At 43.6% G+C, this 19105-nt stretch overlaps 2 protein-coding genes across 2 annotated transcripts in view; both read left to right on the top strand.

Moving 5' to 3' along the window:
• spata20 (spermatogenesis associated 20) overlaps positions 1-19105 on the top strand; it is a 231491-nt gene that overhangs the window by 120929 nt on the left and 91457 nt on the right. The gene's annotated exons all lie outside the window — the stretch shown is intronic.
• Positions 1-19105, top strand: part of cacna1g (calcium channel, voltage-dependent, T type, alpha 1G subunit) — a gene marked incomplete at its 5' end in the record, with an annotated part of 205250 nt that overhangs the window by 62293 nt on the left and 123852 nt on the right. Inside the window, one exon of the mRNA XM_079182289.1 lies at positions 8388-8489. Within this exon, the coding sequence (XP_079038415.1) occupies positions 8388-8489 (102 nt within the window). The remainder of the gene's footprint in view (positions 1-8387; positions 8490-19105) is intronic.

Below are 19105 nucleotides of genomic sequence, written 5' to 3' on the forward strand. Positions count from 1 at the left end.
TGTGTCGCCGAGGGCAGTTTATTTACAAGCTTAATCCTCAATTTAAGCGGTGCAGTCTTAATTAAACTCACTGCCATTTATTGACTGACAGCTGTAGCAGAGAAAACGCTCCAGTGTTTGTCAGGTTTCTGTGCTTCTTCCTTTTGCCTATCTGGGTTATGGAAACATGGCAACAGTTTCTAGACACAAGAGTGAAAATGGTTTAAGCAAAACCAGATTTTCTTTTAAAATGCGTTCATTAAAGGAAAAGAACTGTTCCAGCAAATTCAGGTTGATGCCGTTATTCCCTTAACTCAAACCACTGTTGCATCTCTGACGTCGCAAGCACACTTCTTTAAACCGCCAGACTGCAACCGTCCTCGCCATTTAAAAACAACGGCTTTGTATTTCGTGCAAGATTAAAAATGACCTGTGTTAATGTTTTCTGACAGGTAACCTCTTGAGGCTGTGGTTATTATGTCCTCGGCCGGAGAGCAAAAAGTCGAAGTAGTGAGATGTTGTTGTAGCCCAGCAAAATATCTTTGGCAGATATACTGCCCGTTTTTTATTAATCTCGTTTTGTCCCATACGTCCCGTTAACTCCGATCGGTTTAACGATCACGACCTTGGATGCTGACACTGAACATTGACATGGAACCCCTGACAATTCCAAAAAGGTTTTATATAAGCAACTCTGTACTCAAGATTTTTTTTTAAAAGAGGAAAATGGCAGTGTTGCTTTAGGCAATTCTACTTTGCACTTAAGCGAGAAGAATGTCAACCAGCAGGTTGGCCGGGGAAGATTCAGACAATATGGACTGTTTTGCAGCGGAGACCAATATCACATTTATATCAGTTAGCCACAATGTACAGATTCTAATCCCGCAATATTTAATTAATTATTAATTATTAATATTTAAGCTCAGTATAGTTTGTAATGGATCGTTGAATCGTAAATTCTAGAACTGCCTCGAGCTGCAAGACAGACGACCAAAATTTGAGACATGCCGAGAAACCATACGATTGTCCAAAAGACGAATCTTTGAGCAGTTAATCAGGAATTGCAACACTGATGCCCCCTCGGCTATGCTCATCCCAAGTTGTACCACCTACTGGCAACATGAGCTGTAATGAAGCCGATCGGATTGGATTCATTTTGTATCTTGACCCAGATGTTGGCATCTGTAGTAAAATCATTCAGTGAACAAATTAAATAAAAGAGTCCGACTCAGACTGAATAATACGAGTTTAACGATCCGCTGATCAGAACAGGAAAAGGAAGACAGCCAGAGCGCTGCCATCTACTTTTGTGACAAAGGGGCATTTCTTCATGCAGGCACTCGCAAACACAGAAAATATATAAATGTAGACGCACACTCACTCATGAGCACACATGCACACACGTTCAAGCACAATGACAGTGACAGATCGCGCGTCACCAAAAGAACGCGGCAGTCGCTCTCAATATTTCATGAACACCCTTCTGCTTTCAGTTCTCTCCACTTTTTTTTCTTCCCTTATTTCATTCTGGCTTGTTCAGCATACTTCCTCCGGGACAAAAAAAAAGTTTTATTTCTGACAATCCCCTCCCTGAAAATAGCTGGTGAGAGACAAAAAGGAGGAAAAGCTTTGAGGGGTTTTGGAGAAAGGAGGGATTGATGGGAGATGAGCAGCAAAGGTTAGGCAGCAGCAGCTGTCTCCGACTTGAGAGAATAAAGCTCGCTTTTTCACCCTGAGCTACCTTCCTTCCTGTTTTTGCCACACCTTCACATACAGCTGCTGTGCTTTCTTGGCTTTTTGAAAGTTTGCCTACTGAAGAGAAGGTCGGTGCACTCCTGAGGAAACGAAGACAAGAAAGAGAGGCGGTGGGTGAAAGACAGAAAGCGGTTTGCAAAATGGAGAAGCCACTGAAGAGAGAAGCTTTTAGTGTTCCTCTTCACGGCGGCCATTTTTAAATCATCTCGCTCATGTTTTACCGCCGTCGGAGATGAAAAGTTTCAATTACTGTCCCTATCGCAAACTAACTTCTTGCTAAATCCAAAAGCCATTTCTCAGGAAATGCCCCCAAAAAAATCAACATACGCTTTTGTTCAATCGACAAATCTCTTCAGTGGCTGTAGAAATGAGAAAGTAGAGAGAAAAGAAAGCAAACAGTGTGATGTTTTCACAGAGAAAGTCGGTCGGAGGTTGTGGTGGTCTGATGCGTCAACAGAACGTTGGAGCTTCCCACTTGACGGTCAACTTTGGTTTCTTTTAACAATGACTACAACTTTTTCCCTATCCTAAAGTCCTTTTATGTGCCTAAACTTAACCAAACCTTAACCAAAGCAGCCGTGGTTTGTAATGGAACAAATGATGTTGTCTTACCAATGGGGGCATCAACCCTTTATTGTGTGCAGCTGTTCTCTTCGGATGACTTGATGCTAAATCCAAAAAACTGTTTCTGTGGACTTTCTGCTGTCTTTTACAGTCCAGACTTTTTCCGGAAAGTTAACTCGTCGCTAGACATGCGATGGAGGTTTGCTAGAGCCCGGTCGCAATGCGCCGACAGTGGACTCTTCCCGTCTTTTGTTGGCCCTCCATCATCCTCTCATCCTTTCTCTTGTCAAACTGCCAGTGAACAACACGTGTCCCGCCTGCATCTCGTGTCCATTTGTCCTGTTCCTCCCGCCGTCCCGGTCCAGCCCTGCCCTTTCCTTTCCCGCTTTTAATGAGGGGACACACTCGCGCTTAAGGCTGAATATCACTACGCCCGTCCCCGTCACCACCTCTCGGCTCAGTTTCCCCCCGCTGCTTCCCACGCGAAGAGACACGTTGCGTCCAGTGACTCGGCCTTTTGTCGTGTTTGAACTTCAGGGCAGAGTGAGTTTTAATCAAGAAGAGGTGCCTTTGCACAGCACTTTGATCTGAATTCCTTTCATGACCATAATGGGGAGCTGAATTTCAGCAGGTTGCATCAAGCAGTCTCGGTTACTGTATGGAGTAAGCAATGCTCGTGCTGTTTTAACTTGGGCTCATACATGTTTTTGAATGCTAATGATTTCATTGTAAAGATATAAACCATGGAAACATGGAAACCCAGAGAGGAGCTCAGAAGAAGAAAGCTACTGATTCGACGTATATATTATTTCAGCTATAAAGGAGATCAGGTGCACAATACCTCTACTATAGAGTCGATGATTGACAATCTTTACTTTACATTTTCAATCTGAAAAGACATTTCTCTCAATCCATCCACCAATATTTATCACTGAATCCATTAAAGGTATCTACATATATATATACTGTGCTGTTGCATAATCATGCTGCAACACCTGGTTTTAAGTGTTTTAAGGGACTCGCGTTCGCTCAACATTCACCGACGGTTCCCGTACCTACTAGGGTACAGTTTCCGCTCGGGAGAATTAGACTTTATATGATGATTTTTCTAGACGTTAAAAGTTCCGTAGTTTTCCGAGATGCACGCGCCAATGTGCAACAAATTCCATTGTAAACGACAAACACCTCAGCGGCGTATGTCTCCAACAGCTCTCGGTGTAACAGTGGTATCGCGCCATGCGCGGTCCGTGAGAGATTTGGAAAAGAGAAAGAGCGCGTGAAGAGCAAAGGATGTGCGGTGTGTGTGCGGAAAGGCAGAACCAGAGCTACAGTAAACACAATGAATAATATCCATTCAGAGAGGCCCGTCTGTATCGATCGGCCTCGGACTGTGCGTGCACCTCATCTCTTGCCGCCAATGATTCGTTCTCCTACTCTCATGAAAGATAGAAGAGCTGGAGAGTTCAAACTTTTTTATTTTTTTTCCCCAAACTTTGCTCTTTTGAACCACACACACACCTATATATAGGCTACACACACTGGTTCTCTGCTTCGTTGTTTGTGTCCTGCTGTCTGGTGTCAGATCATTAGTGGACAGAATCCGTGTGAATCCGCAGTGTGAGGCAGGGGAGGACATAAGGCTTGCATATTGTTTCCCCTTCATTAGACAAGAAGAAAAGGGACTTTGAATATAAGTGTGTGTGCGTACATGTTTGTGCGTGTGTGTGAGAGGGAAAAGCTGATGGAACCCATGAGAGCAGAATACTTTTGGAGGTGTTGATGAGTTTGATAATGTTGCTTCTCTGATGAAAGCATCGTTGTGTAAGTGTCTGTGTCTATTGTGCAGAGCATGCGTCTCGCGATCAGACTTTTGACAGAGCATATCCTCGTGTATCTTTCCTCTAATTGAATCCATCCCTCAGGGCGTCACTGCTCGTTGACACCATGAAGGTGTGTGTGTGTGTGTGTGTGTGTGTATGTGGCAGAACACTCCTTATTGTTTAATTATAGCCCACCAGCTGGGGAGACAGAGGAAGAGAACGAGGGCAAAGAGAGGAAGAGTTATTGATTGGATCAGTCACATTATTCATATTTAATGTTTTGCTTTGTCTCCATGCCCAAGCCTTCCCCTCTGCCGTCTCCGTGATGTCTTTCTGTTAATAAATACATTTCATTTACGACCCTCCAATAAACAATACACTTCATACACTTTATTGGTTGACAGGGTCTAGAGCACCAGTAAAGCATGTCTGCTTTGTTCACATGTGCCCAAGGAGAGGGGGGGGGGGAGGATTTACTTTTCTATATAAAAAATAAATAAATTGGTATTTGCTAGTGTCCACTATCTAGCGCAACCAAGTCACAAGATTCTGCCAAATATTGAAGACTCGTGGTGTGAGGTGTAAATTTAGTTAGAGATTTCACGATTTCTCAGACTAAGTATTGTGCTTTTCAGCCGTCACTGCTAATTGTGCAATGTTAGCATGAGCGTTAGCTCCCTCAGAGCTAGCCTGTGCAATGAGTGGCAGTTACTGAATGGTGGCGAAGGTTAACACACAATCTAACAGTGAAGCAAGCAGTGGAGAGTCGTAACGTCCGCACGGCGACTCCATCTAACATTAGCTAACATTAGCGCCCCCCAAAAGCTATACTGCTCTTCAAGGCTGTATAGCCGCAAACCAAAGTGGATTCTAATCACAGGTCAGATACGTGCACTTTTTGGCTGTAAGGGGAAGTTGTGGTATTTCTTTTATGTATTCCTCCTTATTTCATTACGTCTGTTAGCTTGTTAGCCAGGCACTCAGCCTGCCAGTCAATTATCCGTCTTCCTAGTTCGTCCAACTCCCCAAAACCCAGACCTGTCTGTGCCTATTGATTGTTGCTGCAGCCTTGCTAAATAACAGGCCGTGTAACGTCTTCTGTCAACCACTCTGTCCAAAGCAGCAGACGCTAATGATACTCAGCATGAGTATTTATGTTGACAGGTCACCGTGATGACTGTCTTTTGAGTGCAAAAAAAACCTCCATCCAGTGATTTGTTGTCGCTGTAGAGAGTTTTGGGGGGAATTTTCGGCATCTGATACGAGTGCTTCCTGCTTGTACATTGTTGCCGTCTCGTTTTCTTTGTATGTTTTTGGGAGTGAATGCTGACTTGTGCAGTCTGAGAAAGTTTCCTTAACGAGGACAACTTTAGATTCTATTGTGCTACAGACAGCGGTGGAATATACAGGTTTTGAATACATTTAAAGTTTTGCTTTGGCACCGTAAATTAGGAAGAGACCAATTACTACATGGATTCTTAAAATTCTATTTGTAACACTGGTGATATCAGCAAATTAGATCACCCTTTTTATCTTTGTTTTTTTAGGGGGTGATGATGAATTATAAGGTCTGCTCATTATTCTAGTCTTGTGCAGAGGTTGGAGAAAACCAAAAGTTCCCCAGTGACGTGTTAAGTCTGAGTCCTCCAGTGACCTCAGAAGGTAACAGAATGTCAATGATCAAAGTAAAATTTGAATTTACTAGGTATATTTTTTTAAATTCTTGATTCCTAAACTGAGCAGACATCGTGATCTGTAAAAGGCCACGATCCAACTTTTTCAGTCCCAATACCGTTAACGATACCGTTACCGATACAGGGGCCTTGGGTATCGGCTGATACCGAGTACGGTTATGAAACCAGTATTTAATTAATAAGCTGTACGCCTCACTGTGTGGAGGTGACTAGGACCAATCTTTGTTTTCTGTAAAAACCTTTTCCTTTAAACTTCTTTAAATTGATTGCAAAGTTGGCTATAAAGCCTATGGTGGTGAGTAAAAAAACAAAACATTGTGATGTATCAGGATATATAATCAAAAATGTCACGCTCACAATTACAACGGCTTAAAATCAGTCCTTTTTATACAGCTGCTGGAGAAACGATGAACAGAAACTTTACTGAACTAAAGTGACATTGTGTTTAGCTCTGATGTAGGTTCACGATTACAAAGACAACACATGCGGCTCATTATTTTTAATTAGCCTCGTCGTCTCGGATCCTTTGCCGTGCACTTTTACCGATTTCCCACCGCCTGCGCGTCAACAACAGTTTGCTCTCCCCGAAAACTTTCAGTGCCGCCACTCTCACACTACAAGCCCGAGCCTTTTGTTTCCCGTTTAATGATCCCACTCTCCGTACTGATTGATCTTTTTTAATTGCGTCCCTTTGGACTCCGTGCGCGACTTTTCTGTGCATCCTCCCGTGTGCGACATAATCCTGTGCTGCCTTCCCGATGCAACATTCATTACTCGACTGATGCTGCTGAGGCGCCTTGTGGTCACAGACTCCGCTTCCCTCCAGCCCGCATCTATTATTCAATATTCCTGTTCAATACTGTATTGGAAGAACCACCGAGTTATCACATTGTAGCCCGGCGTCCCTCGCAACTGCTTTGAAATCGGATGATTCTGCAGCAAATGATTTATGCCCCGCGCCAATGTTCAGAGCCAACGTGGTAAGCAGTGTGCCCTCTATTTCGTGAGGTGTAATGCAAAAGTTGGTGGAGGAGCACTGACTTTAATGCAAGAGACAGTCGTTTTCTCACCGTCACAGTTCACCGCTTAAAGGGGAACTCCTGTGATTTACTACTTGTATAACGTTAGGAGGCCTCATGACCGACAGATTAAACATACACAAGTCTAATTTGAAGCACCAGAGGCCAAGATATACTAGTATTCGGTTATGCTCCAAAATCCCTGGATTCTACGCTTCCCATAATGCAGCTGCATAGTGTCTTTTGTTAGACCCTTTGAAACCTTATACCCCGCCAGTTTGTAACACAGAATTTCAGTTTTCATCAAAAATCAGTGCTGTCGTGACGGTTTGGATTTTGGAACCATGTGAACGATCAGTTTGATATGCAGCTTGTTTTCGAGAGACAAGGCATGTCTTAGTACCCTTAAAATATTGATGTTCTAGTCGGGGAATGATGTCTTGTCTTCATCATTTCCCCTTGACCAACACTTATTATTATTATAAGCTATTAGCTGACTATTTATTCTCTGTGTTTCCCCAGCTTTGAAACTCCAAAGATGTTTATCTTTTGCCCAAGTTAAGAATCCGTCTCTCGCTGTTGCTGTTATTGTTCGTCCTGCAGTGACTTTTTTTTTTCTTTCTCTTTTATTTTGTGTGCGTCGGCTGATGGGGGCCATGCTGACCCAGCCCCATTATGGGTCAGTGGGATGAATGAGCAAGTGGCGGCAAATGCGATAAAAGACGGACAGGTCGTTTGTCCTCGCAGCCTGTTTGCGCACCACATTCACAGATTTAAAAAAAAAAAAAGAGCACTGTTTTCCTTTTAACTCAAACACACACTTGGATGACAAACAATCTTTTCTGTCTAACATTGTTAACCAGGCGGGGTGCTGGATGCTAAACGTGGATGAAGTAGCAACCTCTAATATATGTGTGTGTGTGTGTGTGTGTGCGCGCGTGACGCAGTAACAGACTAATCTGCGTTTGGTCCCATCATTGATCGGTGTCTCATAGCTCAAGCTGGCATTTAACCTAACCGCATTAGGAATGCCCACTTCGACCCTGTGGTCAATAAAATGCATGCGCCATGCATCAGGATGTCTTCACGCTCACTATACTCCTCCTCTGTCAGCCTCCCAGTCTCTCTTCTCTTTCTTCTCTTTTTTCTTTACCTCACACAATCTCTTTAAAAGTGTCTATCCAAGCACCCTGGGTAACAATCGGACATTTTTTTCCCCAACACGCCTTGCAAACAGATCCTCGGGGGGTGAAATTGGAGCAATGACTGCTGCTCAGAAACCCCACAGGTGGGCTTTCCACCACTTCCCAGATTCCCTCTGTGGCTCATTTTTCTTCTCAAACCTTTTTTTTTGGGGGGGGGGGGGGGTTACCCGCGCATCACTTTGTCAGAGGAGTTTATACTTTTGAATGGAATAATGAGGTCACTGGAGAGCGCCCTGGAGAAATGTCGTTTGTTTGTTACTGCAAGCTTCCGACTCTTATCGTCGGCTTGCGAGCTGTTATCATCTGTCTTTTGGTTGTGTTCCTTAACTGTCGCTCTCTACGTGGTTCGAGCGAGCGTCCATGTTGGTGATCCTGCTGAACTGCGTGACCCTGGGAATGTTTCATCCCTGCGAGGACATCGTCTGCGACTCTGAGAGGTGCAAGATCCTGCAGGTAAGATCAGTTTATGGCTCTATATGTTACGGATTGAATGTTTTATTTGTCTTGCCTCGTTTGATATGAAAAAAATCTAAAGGATGGATCGAACAAACACAGGACTTTCACCCAGCAGACTGCTGTTTGTGTCCCGTGTGAAACCAAAACTCAACACCGTTTCACTTTCACAAGGTGGCAGATGCGGTTTGGCCCGTCTGTAGCATTAGAATGGTGCCGGTAACCACTGATAACGTCCATTCAATCGGCTGATAACATTCTACATGGGTGGATTTTACCAGGAGTTGGTTCGGTGGGGAGACTGGTCTGGGATTTGTTAGCTCGGGGGAGTGGGGGAGGAGTTAGCCGCTACTCAAGGAGATAAAAAAACTTCCAGGTACCCCAAAGTTGTCAAAAACCACCTGGTTGTTCAGAGGGTGTGTGAACCCTGTCTTCACTGTGACATCAGGACAGTCACCTGGGCTAAGATGTTCTCGGGGGCTCTCTGGCATTGGATTTTTGGGGGGCGGGGGTTGATTTGCAATGCTGTCAGACAAGTAGTCGGAAGAACTGCTTCTTTTCAAGCATAAGCCACATCCTGAGTGTGAACTGCTGTCTCGGGTCGAGCTCCAAAAAATGGTGGATCCTGTACTTTCCATAAAGCAACTCAATGATGTCTTTTAATGAGACCCTCCGTGCCTTGGAAATGCCGACATCTTTCAAACTTCACATCCCCAGAATATATTACACTACTGCTTTCACTCACTGACGAGTACTCCTTCTGGCTGTTTAATTGACTTTGACATGTAAAAACAGGTGGAGTACCCTTCAACTCCTTATATTATATTGACTGTGATTTAACTGTTGATTGAAACGATGTTTGAGGTGTCCTTTTGAAAGAAACAACACGTGACGGGGAGACACATATATCACCCACACTCATTTATCTTCCTCGGTCTGTATTCAGAAAGGCGCGTACAAATTAGCATGAACACAAAATACCTAAGCATTACAGAAACAACATTCGCACACATAGATGTGTGACACTGGTAGATAAGGACAACAAATGCAGTACAACGGCTGGAAAACATCCGACTTTACGGCCGGGTAACCGCCGTCTGTACAGCGGATTATTCAAACACGGCGAGAGAGATGACGGAGAGCAGGAACTCTGAGAGATATGGGTACAATTTTCTAAACCAATGCTTTTGATGGAGTCACAGAGAGAGAGAGAGAGAGAGAGAGAGAGAGAGAGAGAGAGCTACTGAAACAATATTTTCCATCATATCTGGCCTTTGCAGCTCCCTCCATTTGCATTATCTCGGACGGAAAATAAACAACAACATTGTGTGGAGGCGTTTCCATTAATTTCTGGACCTCCTTTAACCCGACAAACCCTAATGGGGGAGGCATCGTTTGTTGTCGCTGCTGTAGGATAAAAAACCCTCTTTTTATTTAGTTTTTTTCCTAAGTTGGATGAGGTAATGAAGCGGACCGAGGTGAGGCGGAGCAGAGCTGTGTTATCTGGCGCCGTACATCTTCTGCAGCGAAATGGATAATGTGTTCGCAAAGTGGTTCCAAATAGATTGAATCAAAACAAAGTCCTCTTATTTTCCCGTCCACTGACTTAGTGCAATTGAACAATTTCGTTCCAAAATGAGATATATCTATCGTCTAAGAGAAGCGGGCTCTATTTCGAGGATAATGCTTTCTAATATGAGAGTGAATTTGTTGGGTAAGACATCTATTGATCCGAAGCATCTTTTTTTGAGCAAGTAATCATACTCCCTACAAATTAGAATGGAAGCAAACACGTCGTCTTCTTTCGTGAAATCAAACACATTACATTTGAGAGGAGAGGCAACGACAGAGCAGGGACAGATAGAAGAGCAAGAGGGGTTGAAAGGAGACGAAGGAAGAGGAGCAGAGGGTAAAATCAAAGCTGTGCGTCGATAAGAGGACGGTTTGAGATGAAAAAAAGAAACACGAGGAGCAGAGAGTTTGAGGCTGCTGTTGCTGGGCAGCGCCAGCCCATCGACTCCTTCCATCGCCGTGCTCGGGGATATGAGATGTGTTTTAATTCATGCGGGTTCTCCTCTCTGCGGCGTACATGGATGTACAGCCTAGAGGTTAAATGCATTCTCATTAATTCCCCCGCTTCCTCCATTTCAATCTCACCATCACTCTCTCTGCACCGATATGTTAAGAGATCTTAAAGGAACACAAACTATGCACCTTCTCCACGAGTCTCCATTTTTCCTCTTTCATCACAGAGGGCTTGGTTTTACTTCGCAACCTCCTCAATTATATATTTAACTCAACACATGATTTTCAAATTGATTATCAGAACAATTGGGCAATGCGGTGAAGATGGTTTCACTTAGTGTGTTTATCGTGTGTGCAGCGCATACGAAAACAGTCTCAACTAAGACAGAACACTTGCACTTGTTCGTGTGAAAGAGCGCATGAACAAATACATGTTATAGTTCCACTGAATCAAAGTGTGCAAAATCTATTTTTTGCGTGGTATGGTCTTTATTCCATCTCCAAAGCGTTTAGTTTCGTTAGGAAGCTATGTGGTGTAGATTTCGCCATATATCTGACAGAATGTAATGCTGGTTGTTCTTATCATGTAATGCTTACTGCATTATAGTATCACTTTGCCAGGCCAGAAAATACTCCCAGTCACTAAAATGACACAAAAAGTCTTTTACTAGTGCAAGCAATTTGAAAAAAAAAAAAAATGCAAGCTACAGCTGTTAGCATCTAGCAAGTGGAAGGGGGTGAAAAAAACCCTCAACTAAACCAACAAACAGCATTTGATAAGGTTGTCTGTTGGCATCAGAATTAGTCATTGTCTTCCTTATGTCTACTCAAGCACTAATATCCCAACAAACCATCTTATAGGTCGTCCATGCAAAGCAGCTAAATGCTACATTAATACGTAACCACGTCAAGTATTATCTCACGTACGAAACATATAACGTAACAAATGTAGGCTACTGATTTTAAGCCAAATAGTTATCTTTTCCTTCTGTTGCCTCAACTTAACCAAGTCATTTTGTTACCTAAACATTACCAAGTAGTTCTGTTGTCTAAACATACCAAGTAGTTTTTTGGGGAAACATAGCCTAGCGAGTAGCTATGTGACACAACGTAAACCCCGTGTTTAAAACTCGGACCGTTTCACAAATGTAGAACAGTCATAGTTGTAGTTTTGGGAGTCATTGGCAAACGACCTATGTTGTTTGTTAGTTATGACAACGGATTTGATTCTTTCAGTCAGTACCTGAGCTCTCAGATCAAGGCCTGTGCTCAACGTAGCCATGCTAGCGTCAGTGCTAATGAGGGAGCTCAGCCAGGCCTCTTCACAGCTCTCCTCTCTCGGATGCAGGCTAAATGAGCTCTCATCAGCCTGACACGGCTAATGGCTGCTGTAATGGTAACGGGCCGCTGTGTAGCTGCGGGGTGGAGAGAGAGATGACCCACGCTTCGTGTGTCAGCATTGTTGAAAGGTTACCCCGAGGCACTGTTAACAATTTGTTTTGATGACACTCAGTAGTCACTCTAAACTCACTTGTGTTCAGCTCCATTACAGCACGGTTGGATGATATTGGATGTAATCGTTCAATCAATGATTACGACGTTATTTAAAAATGTATTTTGTTTTAGTTGACAGGCTTTAGCTGTGTCTTTTAAAGTCAACCGCTAACATCGTTAGCGTCGTGATACTTGTCCATCACTTTTTTTTCCACACAATCTCATCAATCAATACACACAATTCATGGTCCCCAGATGATACATCCCTGGAATCTGGCAGCAGATTTACATTTTGCGGTTTTGAGTGTATTGACTTGACAGCTATTGAATGGATTGCAATCCAATTGTAAGTACAGGCATTAATGCCCCCCCCCCCCAAACATAAACCGTAAAAACTTGGCGATGAAAAGCTCTGTAATGGCAAAACGATGTCTAAATTACATATCTCGTGTTTATGTACTGCAGTTTCTTGTTGCTTCTCAGCCAACATAAATGCAGACACACTTAGATCTGTAATCTGCTAAACTGCATCCTTCAGGCTCCAGTAACACCTTAATGTATATGTCTTAACAGCAAGTATAAAATAGTGGCACTGTTTTGCTTATCTGTGGTATCGCCTCCCTCGAACACTTTATCCAAGATGATAAACAAACCTGGACAGACTGCAGATGAGGTACGAAGGAGAACATCAGTGAGCACTCCATACGAGAGTGGAAAAGTAAGGGATAAGTAGTGATTTAGCCGACAGAGTAGTATCAAAGAAATGTCAAACTCTGGCTGTAATGTAGCATCTTTAATGTCAAAGATTGTCTCTTTTTCTTTTTTTTTTACTGAAGGAGACATTTCAATGCAGCACATTCTGCTCTGAATGCAACATCACACACTTAACCTTCCAAAAGCAACTCGTTGCCAATACGATGGGAGCGCCCGGTTAAAGAAAGACACACCGAAGGAAGAAGGACGAGAGAAAGAAGGAGAGGAGTTGGCAGGCAGATGCCGTCTTAACTATAAATCAAGGAGTTTCTGTATGTGTCCTTCCCATATCTTCGTTCACCGTTCATCCAATCTCCGTCGCACTAGAAGGCTGCATAGCTGGTGACAAAAGGCAGTGCTGTGTCGAAGGTGGTCGCGGCTCATTGACTGCAGTTAACTTTTGCTGCTGGGTGCTGGATACGCTAACATTACTGTAGGAGCTTTCAGGCCTGATTAGAAAACACATACATTGGCTCACCCCCACTTTAGCTTGGCACATGCCCAGAGGATGAAGAAATGTCAGGCTGCGCGTGTGTTTAGCCTGTGTGCTGTGCTATGAATGGTCGCGACTGAGCCGAAAAGTCTCCCTCACAATATTATCTCCCTCCACCTGTGAGGAGAGGATCTCAACTGAATGGCAGATTAAAGTTAGCCTGGCCTATTGTCCTCGCCACACGAGGCATACACCGCCTCCATCGACACATTCAGCTGTCCGCCTGCCTGCACAGCGCACCTGTGTGTGTGTGTGTGTGTGTGATGAAAGCATTTGACCCCTGTGATAATAACATTCAGACTTGTGACAGGCAGAATTAGCATACATAGTGGATGAGATTTATTTTTGGGAGAGGCTACAGGGAAATGTTTTCACAGAATTGATGGCACCTGTTTCGGCAGAGGAGAATATATACATGTACATACAACTTTCTATCTGTTAAGATGCGCCGTAGTAAAGTGCAGCAGTCATCGAGCAGAGAGATGCTTCCTGATTCAGGCTTCATAGGCTGTGACAGACATTGTCTACCACGGATCACCGAAAGGTGGCTGCCAAAGGGCTGCATAGGATTTCTTGTCAGGGAACCCCCCCCCTGCAAAAAAACTTTCAATTGTAAACGTTAAATAATTGTTTTGTTCACAAACATCAGAAGAAAATATAAAAAAATATATTTCTCATTGTGAGTTAATTAATATTTTATTGTAAAGGAGAAGGTATGTAAAGAAAGAGATAATAGTGACAAAAACCCTTCACAATTTCCGTACCCAAGTTGATATTATGAATATTTTTTATCTAAACAACACTTCAAACCTAAAAATATAGACTTCGCTATGGAAAAGGAAAAGAAAATCGCTTAATCCTTAAAATTCAGGAGCTGAAACTATGGAATATTGTGCATTTTTGCTGGCATTATTTTTTTGTATATTGACATTAAAACCCAGTGTCCAGAAAAAAATTTGGCAATGTACGTTTCTGCAAATTATGGGATACATTGAATGTTGACACTTTCTCAACCAGAAATATGTTCCATAACTATGTTTCTTATCAGCCTCGTATCACGCTTACAGAAACGCACAATGCCACGAGGTTGGGAAACGATCGGTTAGGTTTAGGCAACAAAACTACTTGGTTATGGTCAGAAAAAAGATCAGTTTGTGTTAAAACAATGTCACAACTTGTAAATGTAAAAGGTAGCGCAACAACCGTCGTTAGTGGACTTTCTTGCGAAATGTTATGGAACAAGTCAACGTGGACTTTTGGCTGCACTGGGGACACGAACAACGGTCTCCTGGGTGAAAGTCCTGTTCTCTGTGGTTTTGCAGAAACGTACAATGCCAACATCTTGTTCCTGGCTGCTGGCCTATCAGAGGTCATGGCCGGCTGCCTTACCGGCACCAAGGAGCTGGTCGGCTTTCAGGGTCACTCCGGGTGAATACTTCCTGTGGACTTTCTCCTTCTCGAAAGACAGACCTCCTACCAACAACCCCCCGCTTTGACTGGCTGCTGATTATTTAACCAAAGCAGCCCGTTGCTCATGTGCAGAAACACATGGCAATATTTGAATCATGTGCAAGAATGTTTTCGATCATCATATCTTGATTGTTCTTTTCGGGCTTCGCATTCCACACTTCGGCACAACGTGGCATCCGCTACATGCCTCGACACTTTAAAGATTCGGAGTGAGCCGCGTCGAGCCAGTCGGGAGCGTGTTAAGTGCACTCGGCATTAGCGATTAAGAGCGCTCGGAACATAAAGTCTCCGTTCAGGAGGTGATGAGAGGGCGTGTGCTGTTGGCACTCGCTTGACGCATTAATAACACGCAATAAAGCTTGCTGCTGTCTGCGTGTGCCTGGTGAACATGTGTGTTTACGCTTGTTCTCAGGCAATGTGCGAAGCAACATGGGCGTTCACACACACACACACACACACACACACGCACACACAAACACACCCGGGGCTGTTGAGCTGGCGTGCGGTGTCACTGTTTAGGCTGAGAGGTTCACGCAAGACTGACGACACATGGAGAAAGAAGCTGTCTGAATGCTTTATGCGTGTCCATACAGTGTAATTGTGCGCGAGAGACAAGACACACAGAAGCGCATGGTAATACACACCCACACACACACAACAAGCACATGAAAAATTACACATGGCCATATACACATGAGCATCAACACGCACCGATGTATTATTAGGCGTGCACACAGTGAGATACCGCGAGAGACGTAATTACAGTTACAGGGCCTTCCCTGGGAGAGAGAGGGAGGCGGTGGGAGAAAAAAAAGATAAGAGGAAGATGAGAGAGATGGAAGTCGGTGGTAGCTCACATACTGTACAGTGAGAATCTTATCCAGCTGTTACTGCAGGGAGACGAGACTGAGTGGGAGAGGAGATAAGAGTGACAGAAGGCTAAAAACATAATGTGTATCCGTCCTCTTTTTCCGATATAAATGTGCTTGTGTTGTAAAAATGAAAAAGAGATGAACACAGCAGCCTGTGGCAGTGTGTCGTCAGACTTGGTATTCATAGACTGTAGAATAACACAGGTGTATAGCCGGTAATGGGTTTGCCACCATCTTTGCCAGTCACATTATAGTAGTTTTCACATCATAAGCAGAGCATTGCATTTGGGGGACTCTGAGAATCAATAAAATGGAAATAATATAAGTTATTCTTTCTGTGTGGCCCGGTACCAAATGACCCACGGACCGGTGGTTAGGGACCGCTGCTCTGAGCCAGTGTAGCTGTCATATTCGTCCTCGCTATGCCAAAGCGTTTGTCATATGGAAGTGGGCAGTGATTAATCCCGCGCCCACAGTTGACGATGGGACAATTTACAATTGCTCTTTAAACAGTCAGCGTCTGGCAAGTCTCTGGTTGCACAGGAAGTGAAGGTTTTTTCCAATTTCTGGCAGCAACAACAGTGGTTTGTTTGGAGTAAATATAGAAAGGCTGAGCAGTGCTGTCTGCCACCTACACACAATCAAAACACAAAGACTTTACAGTACTGCCAATGCCGTTTCATTGACAAACGATCCCGGAGAGATGCCATGCAAAACCACGGCAGCGATGAGCACAAAGAAGCATTGGCAACACGTGCAAAACCTTGAATGGAACATTTGTATGATATGAGTTCACCATCCCATATATTGTCTGATTCACCACTTCACTTTGTTTCAACAGCTTCAAAAGGGTTTTGGATTGGATTAGCTCGCTGTCATTTGTTTGCCTATTTCAAACTATTGTGACTGTCTCGCTGACTGAAAGCTAATTTCGTGGGGCTTGTCCTAAACTGGGATTAGGCTGAATGATATTTTAATTAACTTTTTCTAGTTTTTGTTTTTCGCATAATGTGAAACTCTAATTGTTCTTTGTGGATATTCCAGAAGTAAAAAAAAAGAGTCTGTCCCTCTTGTGAATCTCCTCACAGTAAGAGAAGGCAGTGGAGGGTAGAAATGCGAGAGAGCAGTGAGCCGTTCAGCACAGGTCACTTGTGTCTATTCCCTCTGAGGCAGGTGTGTGTGTGTGTGTGTGTGTTAGCCTTCTCTACTCTGCACATGGATGTACAGCCAGTGAAGCGTGGTAAAAGTGAACACACACATACCATGCAAACCGATTTTCCCTGCTTGGTATATTCTCAATGTCAGGAAACCTTAGAGAGCTTAGCCTGTGATTGGTGTTGCATCGACGGAGCTTTTTCCCGTGCGCTTGGATATTAAATCCAATCCGTGTTCATCAGGATCGTGCGACCTGCTTTGGAGGCTCCACTCGTGCGTGATACAAGTTCGAGGAAATCAATATCCTGATTGCATAGGCTGGGAATGCCTTAGGCAGGCATGTCCGGTTTATTTCCATACATTTAAAACCCAGTTGTACGTAGAGTGTGTGCATGCATGCGTGCGCGTGTGTGCTTGTTTGGAGTGAGAAACCATAGGGAAGGTTGAGCTGTGTGTTGCAGTATGCATTTGTACGTCTGTGTGTCACAGTAACTATATTGTCCCCCATCACCCCTTTAAAGTGGGTTCTTATGTCGTGGGCTCTGCAGGTGTGCAGGTTTTAGCTAATGCAAAATAGACGAGCGATGACTCCCCAGCAGAGAGACGAGAGGAACGGCTCCGTCAATAAACAAAAGACAACAGAGATCGAATTATGGAGTTATCAGAGAAGAGAGACACAATCATTTCGTGCTCAGCATGGCGGTAAACACTTCCGCTCTGCTCTATTCCACACAATGCAGTCTCCGAGTTGTGCATCTTGGTGCGTTAGGCGCGTCAATAGCCGGCTTTTTCCAACAGACTGTCGATGTTGCTCTGTCATCTATCATGCAAAGCATCTGCTGAAGAGCTGGTTACTAACAAGGGCAAGGCGCCTCCCTGTTGGTCCAACAGGGCTTTTTTATTCCAGACCTTCAATAGGTAGACAGAAACCATTCACACACACTTTGCGTCGTGTCGATTAGCTTAGCTTAGCATACAGACTGGAAGCAGGGGGAAACAGCTAGCTCTTTCCAAGGTTAGAAAATACACTCTAAATCGTATAAAGGTGTAAAAACAACCAGATGTTGTTTGAGTTGTTAGCTGTAGCCAACACTTACACCCAAATTTTGAATTAATTTTGTATGGTCTTTCTCTACTTTACCCGTTCCTACAAAGGTTGGTTGCGTGGTAAAGTTCCCACCCAGTATTTGACTCCCTGAAGTTCAACCACCTCCAGAGTTTTCCAGGGAGCAAATGCAGCCCTCAGGTTTTTTGTTTTTTTGTGAGCTGCCCTGTGTATATTGCCGTCTTAATGAAACTCATTGCAAGCGAGTGAAAAGAGGCAGTTGGCAGTAGTACCATGTGTCATGGAGGTCAACAGTAGAGTTAGCAGTAACGAGGACTGCAGTGCTGTGAGCATTCCAAACCAGAAGAAAATAGGTTCACCTGATACACACAATATAATTGCCATTATACACAAATTTGTACCACATACAATATGGGGACATTTATTGTTTCCATAGCAAGTTGACCGCATTAATATACCCTATTTCTCTTTAATTTAATGTTAGTTGAATTAGTGTAATTATTCAAAAGCAGAATATCCCACTAAATATTATACATTATCTTGCACAAATATGTCATGAAGTTGAATATAGAAGTGCTTCAACACTTTCAAAGTAATCCGTCACTGTGATGATACGACCTAAGCATGGTACAGTACATCCATTGCACTCGTAATGTTGTGGTATTCACACCAGCAATGCTCATGTGATCAATAACCTCCACATCACTGTACCATTCACCGTGTACGACGGCGAGCACAGACAAGGAAGTTCCAGCAGTGAGACGGCTCAGATAACATTTAGGTCAAACGCTGAAGTCAGCTTATCTGATAGACTGCGTGTCCTGAAAAATAGCAGCGCGACCTCACGTGTTGCGTAAAATCTGTTGGGATTTTGAGACAGACTACATGATGGGATGGATGAGAACTTTGAGTTTTACACACACACACACACACACACACAAACTCATACATTCCCGTGTGAACCTCTACACTTCACTTACAGTGAACTTTAAAGCAGCGAGCAAGCTAGCCTCTGCCCAAGCTAACAGGATTTGATATATTTATACATTTCCCTGTTCTTGTTTGGATGACTCATCCATCAGTGGGTGTCCTGTGCCTTGATCTCCTTCCAGAATTTTTCTTTCATTTTTCTTTTTCTTTTTTACTTTGAGCTGCATTCTTTTCCCTCCTCATCTCCAATTCTCTCTCTTCTGTGTGTTTTTTAAAATTAATTTATTGATTTTCATCTTTCAAGAATTCAGGTTATCTTTCTTTAATTCCCGTCCAACGTCCTCACTCTCGCCCTTGT

Source organism: Pholis gunnellus, assembly GCF_910591455.1.
Source record: "Pholis gunnellus genome assembly, chromosome: 21".
NCBI lineage: Eukaryota > Metazoa > Chordata > Actinopteri > Perciformes > Pholidae > Pholis > Pholis gunnellus.